The 12,729-nt window shown below is 41.3% G+C and overlaps 1 protein-coding gene across 1 annotated transcript in view; it reads left to right on the forward strand.

Annotated features, from left to right (window-relative positions):
* The first annotated feature begins 1,867 nt into the window (after positions 1-1,867).
* The window catches only part of tox (thymocyte selection-associated high mobility group box), an 83,803-nt gene continuing 72,941 nt past the window's right edge, over positions 1,868-12,729 (forward strand). Inside the window, exon 1 of the mRNA XM_084370082.1 lies at positions 1,868-2,482. Within this exon, the coding sequence (XP_084226208.1) occupies positions 2,378-2,482 (105 nt within the window). The 5' untranslated portion in view covers positions 1,868-2,377. The remainder of the gene's footprint in view (positions 2,483-12,729) is intronic.

Here is a 12,729-nt window from a genome sequence, read left to right on the forward strand (position 1 = left end):
CAAACAAGGTGGGCAACAGAGGGCCTGTAGACAGGTGACTTAAGGTAAAAACACAAGACCAAACAGAATTGTTTAATCACATTAAAAAGTCTCACAACACACGGCATCCATTTATGGATTTGGTCTAGACCTGGTGAACAACAAGGGACATCAGCCCTAATTACCTCTGTACTACTGGCGGTCACAGAGCCGTCTCTTCTGAGGGAATAACAGCCTGGCATCACAATAATGACATCCTGATGGTGGAGGACTGAAGACACTGGTGGACATCATCCACCAACACCACTGACAGTGTTGTGCGCTGCCCAAGCAACACATCTGCAACACTATAGCTGCATCAGTCTCTAAGACACTTGTTGGTTCCAAGCATTGTGCCTGATTCATGATTCAAATTACATATTTTTGTCACTCAATGCTTTTCTGTAATGTTGTGCACCTGGAGAATTTTGCTACATTTCACCTTCATATTTTGTTGCTCAATTTGGATAGTCACTTTAGTGACTGGAGGATAGTGTTTGGCTACCTTGACACTGTGGTGACCATGGCTGTGACTCTTTTTGAAAGCATCAAAAGTGTTGAGTGCCCTGCCATACATCAGGCTTCAGATGGGCTGTGAGACCTGCATTCATTACAGCCGAACATAGTTGACTTGGTACATTTCACAACCACGTACAGCTTGCTCTTGTCTATCTCAACGTTGGAGCAAGCAAGGGTGAACCCAAGAAAGGACAAAACAATGTGGAGCTCCAGCTTGATGGACAGATGGCTCTTCAGCAGCCTCTCAGTGCTTGGTGCTGCTTGGAGAAAGCTGGAAGGACCTGGTCAACTGATGACCGTGGCTTCTCTGCCATGACCCCACGCCAAGCTCAGCTCACACAGAAGAGATAGAGGAAGAGAGGTTAACATTGGCTTCCTTGTCAAATGGTAGCTTGCATCGCGAAAGGAACTGTCGACATGCAGGCGGGAAGACGTGGCTCAATAACCTATGGGAGCAGGTAGAGAAGCAAGGCTGCTGGTGGAAGAACAATCTGAAGCATGAGCAGAAACTTCTGTAGAAATGCAGGATTTTAAGAGATTCCGAGATGTCAGACTAAAACAGAAGATAGACTGAGCCCCTGTTAGGCTGTCTGGGGAAAGAAACTGCTGTGGGGACGATGATCTGCCACCTCGTCGTAATACAGTAACAACAGCAAACTGATTTATGCAGTAATTTGATTGAATTTGTAAGTTAATGCCCTATGTGAGGCAATATTAACTCAAACAATTAAGGTCCTAAAACTAGCTTTGATTTACAGATATTGTAGCATACTGTGGTTGTAGAAATTGTGATAAAGTAATCAAACTACCAAAGACCAGATGCCACACACTGGACCTGGGGTTTAGGGAGTGGGCTCTGTGCAGTGTTGGCACAATGAAAAGCAAACACATCAGAAATTAATTTAAATCAAATTATTTTTTCCTTCTGTTCCTTTGACTGGTGATTCATGAAATATCCATTCATCCCTTTAATTGAAACAGTGTATTGAGGCTACAGAAACACCTGGCCGGACCTCCTGACAACGCCTCCCCCTCTAGATGGAGCACATTCTGCCGCTCAGCTCCTCCACATCCGCCTTCATGTGTCGGGTTCTCTCAAAATAAAATCCCTCGCTGAGGTTTCTGAGACAGTATTTATATGCAGCAGACTACTAAAGCGTGTTAATGACTGTGGTTAATGTAAGGACTCTGTAACGGTGTGAATAAACGATGCTCGCTTTGTCTTTTCCTCCTGACACAATGTGCGCTCTTATTTTGTGAGCTAACTTACTTCCGGTGTCGTTGTGGCGCACTCTCAACGCACGCAGCTCTTTGTATGACTGGTCCGCGAGGTACCCCAGCACCGAGGATACACGCGGCAGCAGCAGCAGCAGCAGCAGCGGAGGAACACTAGAAGACAAAGTCCCAACCAGGGACTGACAGGGTCCAACAACTTCCCCTGTCCGAGACACACAGCGCCAGCGGACACACACAGCGTTAAACGGAGAGAGAACACGACGCTTCTCGGAGTGAACCTGTCTGTCGAGCTGGTTATAAAACAGAAGTTGGTTTACCGGGAAGTTTGATGTTCACAGCAGCAGTAACTGGATCCTGAGAGCTGGTGCTGAGAGGACAGAACCGACCCAAACTTTACTGACTCCAGGCTGATTTCACCCATTTATCTGCCTATAACCTGCAGGAAGCTTGTTTTATTGGGCCGTGCTGGTTTCTGTTTGCTCTGTCGCCATAAACCCTCCAACTTTAAACAGGTTATCTCAGTAATTTGCTGATACACACAGAGACAAGAGAAGAAAGGACCTGGGAGACGAGGACAGACGGGAAAGTGGATGTATTAGCAGCCATGGATGTAACAGTTTACCCGCCTCCTCCTCAGCCTCTGGCCGCCTCAGAACACAGCAGACTGGGGCAGCTCTCCTACCCTGACCCGGCCTTTGGGACCAACAAGGTAAGCAAGGATAGGAAAGAAGGGATCTACGTAGGCTGCTTCTGTTCCCCGTGTACCCGAGATGAGAGCCACGTTTGTGGAGCCCTATTTCTATTTGTTCATCTATCTCTCTCTGTATTTTTCTGTCTTGTTCTGACAATTAAGCGGCAGTGATTAGCTGTATTACTCCACTTATCATCACAGCTACTGAAGGAAACTACATCCATGTCTCTGTTTCAGAGTCTCACTGGAGGATTCACGGGCTGTAATTAAACCCCAGTGTGTTGTCGTGATGTAATGACACCTTCAGTTAAAACTTCACCCTTCACCACTGCTAATTAAAAGGTCATTACATGTAAACACACACTGCTTTATAATCACAGCCAGAAAAGTTATGTTTAGAATGAAATACACGACAGTGTATAGCTATAGCTGTAAGTAATAGCTCACATTGTTGGTGTGAGTTCACAGCAGAGCTTCTCATTTCAGTTGTGTGATGTTTGATGTGAGTCTGAGAAGCTCTGCTGTGTTTCTTCCTCCAGAGCAAAGCCAAAGGTCAGGGTCAGATTCAGAACCGGAGCTGGTCAGGATCCAGTGTGTAACTCTCTTAAACAGGACGGGTGAATCTATCTATCTATCTATCTATCTATCTGTCTATCTGTCTATCTATCTATCTCAGTACTTTGTCAGAGTAATGGGTGTTTGTGTGCAGACACAGAGGGATCACACTCACAATGACAGTGATGAATTGCTTAATTATTTAACTAGGTGCAGCTTATGAATGCATCTATTAAAGTTCGCCACAGATTTATAGGCTCTCTTCAGTTCTCACACAATAAAATGGAACACGCTCATTTTGTCATTTGATAGAAAACATTGATTACGGTTTTTAAAATAGAAAAAAATGTAAATGCATTGTCTGTCTTTCAATTCAATTTCAGATGCATTTCAGTTAGCTTTATTGTCATGACATGTACATGTGTTTGTGTTGCTAAAGGAGCATATAAAGGAAAAAGAATCACTCCACTGTCCCACACAGCAGGGCAGAGAGTTGTACCTGGAGCTGGGATGTAAACCAAAATAGCATCATGTGATACCCATCACTCTTAAGTGACTTTATTCTCAGCATGCTTCTGTCATGGACTTAGCTGGCTGGGTAATATCAGAATATACTGTCATTACTTACTGGTTGCTGGTGTACAGTTTAATGATTGATCAGACTATTTTCAGGCTAGTTGTTGGATCAAACCCTGCCTGCTCACATGTATTAATGGTTCCCTCACCTCATCACTCACAGACTGGTTTTCCTCTGTTAGACCCAGCAACAACAGTGTGAGGCTGTGGTTAAAAAAATAAATAAATTGCTTTAATCAGAAATGATACGTTCAAACCCTCTGACAGTGAGCATCCACTTGAGTGCCACCACTGCTTTACTAAAAGTTCCAAACCTTGTACTAATAATACATTTAGGGGGGCGACAGTGTTTTCCTTAGGTTTGTGGAAGACTTAGGTGCACTTAAGTAGTGAACACACGAAATACTGATAAAGTTTGCTAAAGAAAGCACTGGGGGACAGTATTGCTCTCGTATACATCCTGGAGAGGTCATTGCAGAATGAAGACCAGAAGGGAAGTCTTAAAGTCTAAGTGACACAATGCAATGTGCAAAGAAAATGTTGTTGCTGCCTACAGCTGTGAAACATTCAAATGAATTGTGGATCCAGAAAAACAAAACATATTCAGATGATGCTGTTTGATTGATGTATGGTGCAGCATAGATGTTGATTTCTTGTATAGTGATAGGGAAAACAGTTCACTATGGCTATGTTCACACTGCAAGCCTAAGTGCTCCATTCAGATTTTTTGCTCAGATCCATTTTTTGGTTTAGCTGTTCACATTATTTTTTGAACGTGGCCAATATCAGATCCTAGTATAAATTAGTCACAGTTCTGAACTGACCCACACACACCAACAACAATGAAGACATCACAGTCAACATGCTGTTGTACCACTGAATCAGTGTTTATGTATTTATTTAGAAACTGATGTGCAGTGGAAGCCAGCGAATTTGTGAACAGACGATAACAAGCGTGAAAATGAGCAAGAGAGCCACATTTTTAATTGTCTTTTGTGACGCAGTTGCTGCTACTTCTGGCTGGAGGTGCATGTCGATGCAGAGTTGGAGCCAGCAGTGGTAGGACCGTGATGTAAATGGATTCACAGAAACAGATTTTATGTAAGATTTCAGGTTGTCAATGAACTCTTTTAAATACATCTGACACCTTCCACAAGACTCAAGCTTCAGGTTACCCACAACCCTGAAAAAACAACTGGGAGTTTGGTTGTATTGTGTTATGCTTATGTCTCACACCTCACTGTCCATCTTAGCTGTGATCAGAGTTTGTATTCACAGAGTGACTCCAGCCACTGCAGACTGTGATAAATGTTGATCTTGAGTGACTTAAAAGTAGCATGAATTCCAATGACTGTTCAGATTAAGGTCGCATTGCAGTCTGATTTAGGACCACATATGAAAGTGGCCCAAACAGAAATTGGGCCAGTTATCCTGCAGTCTGGGCAGTTATCATATAGTAGATACATTCAGCATGTAGTCCGCAATTGGGGAAGCATCTGATTCACTACCAGTTGCTAGTGTGACCTCCGACTTCAATAAGTGCTGATTGGGCTTCAACATAATATGAAATTAATGGTCTTCATGAAAGTGGATTGTAGTTATTTACAGTGTTTCATTTAACACTCAGTATCATCTCTCATGTATAATGACTCACTGCCAACATGCTGCTTCTGAGCACAGAATCCAACATAATGTGCAGAAATGCCCTGCACACAGATTCATGCAGTGTTGCACTGTGTTGTTGTCAGTGAGTGTAATTGTTTCAGAAAGAGGGAGGGAGAAATAGAAGAGAGAGGCTGGGAGCCAGTTATGTGGTTGGGGGTAGGGACTGGAGAGAGAGTGAGACAGACAGACAGAGAGTGAGACAGACAGAGAGAGACAGACAGACAGAGAGAGAGAGAGGCAGAGAGAGAGAGAAAGAGAGAGAGAGAGAGAGAGGAGGGTTGTTGGGGGTAGGGATGTTGTGGATGACAGAGAGAGAGAGTAGTGGGGGTGGGGCCACTAAGGTTTGTACTATATTTCTCTCCGTGTCTTTTGATTCATGGCTCTGTCGGCCTGATAGAGGAGATCATATTACTGTGTGGGGGAACAGAGAGACAGAGGATGTATAAAAAGGTAGAGAGACAGGTACAGCAGAGGAAAGAGGGAGAGAGAGACAGGAAGTAGGGAGCACAGAAGTACCAAAATGAGAGAAGAAAAAGAAGAACAGAGCAGAAAGTGTGTGTGTGTGTGTGTGTGTGTGTGAGAGACAGAGAGCGTGCAACGTGCAACAGTGGGTGGAGGGCTGGACTGACTGGGAGTGAAAGACGCTTTGCTGAAGCAACGGTGCGAAATGTTAGAGATGTTCAATGCTCTTATGAGAAGTTATAAATGCTTTTGGGTCATTGAGACTGTGGCTGCCAGAGTCTAGTTACTTAATCGGAAACACTGCATTGAATTTGACATCTAACAGACACCCTGATATTTCCCTAACCATAACCAGCCTCAACCAAACTGCACCTGGCACTCAAGATGTAAACCTCGGGCTCTAGTTTTCAAGTACTTGGCTTTGAATGCTTACCACCCAACCAGACCACCTTTCAACTGATAATCCCGATAGTCATCATGTTCACAAAACGGAGAAGTAGAACTTCAAAGTTTAGTACGATTAATTATTAATTATAACAACACTGGGCTGTAGGAAATCAATCATCATGATGCTTTATAGACCAAGTAATCAATGAATCAAGAACATCATCAGCAAATAGATAAATGGATAGATAGATACAATAGATGTACTCCCAAATGAGGAGGAGATCTTGAAATAAAAATACGTATTATTTGCGGCCTTAAAAAATTAGTAGTATATTAACAATTGTTTAAAGGTCCTAAATGCCAAATTGAGCACCACGGGTGGTCTCAGTTCAACACTGGCCTTTTAGACCAAAACAAAGTAGCGTGTCGGCCACATCTCCCGTCTCCCTTTGACCCCCACATGCCCGCCCTCTCTACCTCCACCGTCACTAGCACAGAGCAGCACAGAGGAAGGAATAAAGTTACCATATGGTGGACCATGTCAAGTGACATCAGGCAAGTAAGAGGATGTACACCTTGGCTGTTATTTCCTTCATTAACTAACAGAGTTGGGAACAAGAGGCGGCTGCCTGCAGGTGGAGAGTAAAAGTGTGTGTGTGTGTGTGTGTGTGTGTGTGTGTGTGTGTGTGTGTGTGTGTGTGTGTGTGTGTGTGTGTGTGTTCTGACTTATGCCACAAACTCTTCCTCATAGTGAGAAGATGGTGATTGACATGTCGGTCTTATGAATCACTGAGTGATCATAAAGATTTATGTAATCTTTGAATGTTCCCCTACATCCTTTGTCTTAGTACCTCTATAGCACGATTTGATTAGTATAAACTTTAAATTAGCATTAGCTGGATTGCACTTCTTATTGTTAACAAAGGTAATATAGACAAAGTGTCATTCTTTGGCCAGTTCAGCATCACTGTTGTGAGCATGTGCACAGTTCAGTCACATGGATGGCTGGCTGGATGAACAGAAGAGAGTGAGACATGCTCAGCTCTGATTGGCAGAGCTCATAATTAGTCTCCACAGATGTAACCATGAGCAGTACATTTTTTATCTTTTTTATTTTTTTTTTATTGGAGACCAGCATTTCACAATATGAAATTTTATATTGTACATTAGAACAAAGAACTAGAAAAAGAACATCCCCCAAGAACAAAGAGGGAGAGAAATAAAATAAATAAATAAATACAAAAATAATTAATTAGTAGGTGAAGATAAATAAGTACATAAATAAAAAGAAGAAAAGAAATAAATAAAATAAAATACAATATCATATAAAGGGAGGCGAAAGAGAAAAATTAGTAATAATAATAAAAATAATAGATAAATAAATAAACGATGCCCAGTGTGCTCACTAAAAAAATTGATGAAATGAAAAATTGGATGCATCAAATCGATTCAGTTGGGGTCCAGTGAGGTGAGGGTGTTTACATATGTGATGAGAGGTTGCCATCTTTTATAAAAATTGGCTGCTGAGCCTCTTAAGGAATATTGAACTTTTTCCAAAGACAGAAAAGACATTAAATCACATAACCAAGAAGTAGTAGGAGGAGCGTTTGGCTTTTCCAATGTAATAGAATACGTCTGCGGGCTATGAGCGAGGCAAAAGCAACAACATCAGAGTTTTTCTTAGTGAGGCTAGTTGGAGTACGAGGTACCCCAAAGATGGATATCAATGGGCAGGGTTCTAACATGATATTGAGGGCATTGTCTAACGATTTAAAAAAACATGACCAGAAATTGACTAGTTTGGGACAAGAAAAAAACATGAACATAGGGGTGTGCGATATGACGATATTAGATCGTGAAGGATTAGGATGTGCAGACGATCTGCCAAAGTGCAGAGATCGTAGGGATCGTCTAGGGCACATTCTATAAATTGCAGTTCTATGCTGATGCACCGACGCACCAAACGTATTACGCCGTCAACCTGACCGACCAATCATAGAGAATTACGGGCAGTGACGCGCTTTCTTACCCGCCTCCTTGTTTATGTGTGTAGCGGTAGCCGCATGGAGAGCCATGGCAGAAAGCCAAACGGAGGAGTTGGCCGCTTTTTTAAAAAACAAAACAAAAAAAACAGCGTTTCACCATCTCTCATCTCTGCCAGTTAGCCCCTCCACCTGTCACCTCTCTCGGGTGCGGGTGGGCACGCACACACACACACGGGCGCATGGATAGGTCGCGGTAAATGCGCTTTATCGTGCTAATTGTACAGTGTTCAAATTACCGCGACCCCCCCAGCCCCCCGTCGGATAGTCCGACCACTGACGGACTTATTTGACCCTTTTCAATAAGCTATTTAGTGTTTTGATATACTTAAACCCTGTTAAAATGACTGTTGAATAAAACAGTAATGTCTTCATTGATATTTTACTTTCATGTTTATTGAAAGCTACCTTTTATGTTGCAAGAGTGCACTTTATCAGAGTGTTGTTGTTTACCTTTTAGTATGTTTACGTTGTTTGCACATGTTGGCAAAACTGCAACTATTTAAATTAAAATCTGTTTAGAAAAGTTCTTTGGCCTAAATTGTCTGTTTTTCTTTTTTTGATATAAGATTGTGATAAAATCAAAATCGTGATTTTATTTAAAAAAAATTGTGATATGATATTTTTGCCATATCGCCCACCCCTATATGAACATGGTCTACTGGAGATAAACCACATCTATCACAGATATCATTTGTGCCTGGAAATAGCCTACTAAGTCTGTTTTTTGTGAAATGAATTTTGTGGAGAACCTTGAATTGGATTAAACTAAGAGGAGCACAAGAAGATGTAGAATTGACCTTGATCAGTGCCTCTCCCCACCACTCATCTGTCAAATCAAAGCCAAGCTCCCTTTCCCAACTATCCCTGACCCTCACAAGAGAGGACATATTCAAAGATGATATGAGGTCAAATAATACTGAAATTTTACTACAATTGGATTGCCATTGGAAGAGAGTAGAGCCCGACCGATATATCGGCTGGCCGATATTAGGCATTTTCCAAACTATCGGTATCGGCATTTATAATGGCCGATAAATGAATATTTAAAAAATAAAATAAAAATGGATGAAACACCCTTCAACCAGTGTTGAGAACGCCACAAACCCTACAACCAGCTGATCCAGCCAGAGTCGGGCAGAGCAAACCAGTTATCCACGACTGAGATCATCGTTGAAGTGTGTTCATTATAAGTTGGCAATTGTCACGAGAAATACATTGCTTGATTAACAATTAAAAGAACATCCCCATCAGTTCTCTTAACTATGACAAAATTTGTGACTACCATGTCCAGTTTTGCTGCTGTTAGGTGTAAGCCGAGAGTGAAACTGACTTGGCTAGTAATTTTGATGTTCCTCTGTTCTGTTGTGACAATAAAACAAACAAAAAGTTTATTTTTAAACTGCATTATCATATTATTTCAGTGAGGACTCATAAATAACTACAAATAACTAATGTTACGGAAATCTGTTTATGTTTTGTTACGCGTTTCTGGATTATTTTTTTTTATATATATATATGTATATTTCGGCCGATATATCGGAATATTGGACTTTTAAATCACAAAATATTTGTATCGGTATCGGCCTTAAAAATCCTTTATCAGTCGGGCTCTAGAAGAGAGAGTACCTCAGTGATAAGAGATCCCGTTGGAGATTGAGGGAAAGATTTAAAGTGTGTGCAAGCATAATTCAGCGCTTGGAAGTATCGAAACATATGAGATTGGGGTAAATTATATTTAACACAGATCATTAAATGTAGCAAATAAGCCTGCCGAATATAAATCTGTCTCTCTCTCCACAAAGTGAAAGCTGTGTCTGCATTGGAGGGGGGGAAAGAAATGATTGTTGCAAATAGGACTTAATGGGATGGGTGTTGAAAGTTTGAAGTGTTGCCTGAATTGTTTCCAAATTTTCAAAGAGGAAAGTACAATTGGGATTTTAATATAACTAGGATAATGAGAAGCTAGAGGGGCACAAACCAGAGCCGCCAGAGATGAGGGATGGCAAGAAGCATCTTCCATTATGCACCAGTCTAAACTGGGAGAATTACACCAGGCATAGATTTTTTGAAGATTGGCAGCCCAATAATAAAATAATAAGTTAGGCAGTGCAAGGCCCACATCTGATTTGCTTCTTTGGAGTGTTGTTCGACGCGCTCTTGGGTTCTTACCAGTCCAAATAAATTTTGAGATCATTTTGTCTAACAATTGTATGAATGATTTAGATAAAAAAAATTGGAAGACACTGGAGAAGAAACAAAAATCTCGGAAGAATATTCATTTTAATAGAATTGATTCTGCCTATCAAAGAAAGAGGGAGAGAGTCCCAGCACGCCAAATCAGACCTAATTTCCATAACCAACTTTGTAAAATTGTTTTTATATAGTAAGGGGCGGGAGTGAGAAATATTAATACCTAAATAGCGAAAGCTGTTATGAGCTAATCGAAATGGTGGTGCATCTGATGGGATCTGTTTAGCTGCTATGTTTACCTGAAAACACTTGCTTTTACTGATGTGTAATTTATAACCTGAGAATGATCCGAAAAGTTGTCAAGATTTGTAAAATACTATCTACACAGCTAACTGGGTCCGTGACATATAGCAACAGGTAATCAGCATAGAGAGACACTCGATGTTCCAGTCCAGCTCTAAAAATAACAGTTGGCAGGCGCCAAACATCTATGCAGCCCAATTGACTCATAATAGATGATAATGTCTTAGACATGGCAGAGGGTATAAGTAAGTCAAGTTTGGGGTCTATTACTAGGTTCAGGTCTCCCCCTAGAATGAGACGATGAGTATCCAAGTTGGGAATTTTTGAAAAAAGGGAAGTCATAAAATTTGGGTTGTCCCAATTAGGGGCATAAACATTAACCAATACAACTGAAGTTTGATATTATGTGCCACCTACTATAACATAACGCCCATGGGGATCAGATATGATCTGATCAGGGGAGAACTGGATACGTTTGTTAATAAGAATAGCAGCACCCCTGGATTTACTATTGAAAGCTGAATGGAATATTTGCCCAACCCATGGTTTGCGCATTCTGCAATGATCATTTATACGCAAATGGGTCTCCTGAAGGAAAGCAATGTCAGTGTTAAGACCCTTGAGGTGTGAAAACACTTTGGATCGCTTTATTGGGCCCCCAAGTCCGTGAATGTTCCAACTCACAAGCCGAATACTAGACCCACTCAGTCCTCTATGGGAGATACTTGGGTTAACCATTAATCACTTGCGAATGATTAAATACATAGATATTAATAAGAATGGTAGGAAATAAAAGAGCATCCTGTTTAGGAACCAGATGAGCATTACGGTAGCATCCAGATGAAGTTAACTTTAAGAAAGAAACACAAAAAACCTCCCAGTAAATAATCAAAAAACACACATTCCTCCAAAAACACATTGGCCAGTGTTTAGTCTGTAAACCATCCAACAAGTTGCTTCCTAAGCTCGTCATAACAGAACAAGACGAGTTGCAGGACTGGAGTACACACAACTGGTTTACCATGCAGTAGGTTCTGCCTCCTGATGAACCAAAATATACGCCATATAAAAGTTTGTAACAGTTATTTATGAAAACAATCTGGAGTAACACTGAAAGGTGGGAAAAAGGAAGGACCAGTATTTGTACCAGATTGAACATGTAATCCTCCAGCTAAAATGTGCAGGCAAAGATAGGAGAAAATCCCTCTTTAAAATAACTTGAGTGAATAAGAAAAGAAAAGAAAAGAAAAGAAAAAAAAACAAAACACTAAAATAAGTAGATGGTGGAGACGGTAGACGGTGGATTTTAATACCCACATGTCAGGGAATTAAGAGTGTGTTTCCTTGAATAGACAAGACATTTTATATATAAACAAAACAAAAAGCCACATGTGGAGTAAAGCAAAACAAATCGCAGCTGGCCATGATACATAAACACTGTTCACATTTAACTGGAGATGGGATGGAGTAATATGTGGTACTGCTCATAGTCTGTGGTCCATTTCAAAAGTGTAGTGGCGCCTTACCTAGAAAAAGTCCAGCAAAAAAAATAAAAAATAAAGATAATGGTCCCAAAAGAATCATTACTTCACATATATTGGTGATCGTTCCGCTCGCTCCCTCTTTCATGAGTCGCGTATGCGTTCCTCGTAAAACAGCTCCGCTTGCTCAGGGGAGTCAAAGATGTGGGTCACACCGTTGAAAGTGATGCGCAGCCGGGCAGGGTAGATAATGCGGAATCGTATCCCTTTCTTAAAAAGCAAGGATTTTACCTGGTTGAAAGCACTGCAGCACTAAAGTCCTCGTAAAACTTGATGTTATGACCCAGATAAGTCATATTGCGGTGTTCCTTTGCCCATAGTAACACTCTCTCTTTATCGATGTAGCGGTGAAAGCGCACTATCACAGGGCGGGATCCTTGACAAGGTTTGAGTCTGAGACTATGATGGGCATGATCTAGTTCAGGTGTGGAGTTCGATAGTGCCTCTGCAGTCACTTCCTTGAATAAATCTGCCATGAATTGTCTCGGGTTGTTACCTTCAATGTCTTCAGGAAGCCCAATCACTCTTAGATTCTGACGCT

This window comes from Pagrus pagrus, assembly GCF_965226575.1.
Source record: "Pagrus pagrus genome assembly, chromosome: 12".
Lineage (NCBI taxonomy): Eukaryota > Metazoa > Chordata > Actinopteri > Spariformes > Sparidae > Pagrus > Pagrus pagrus.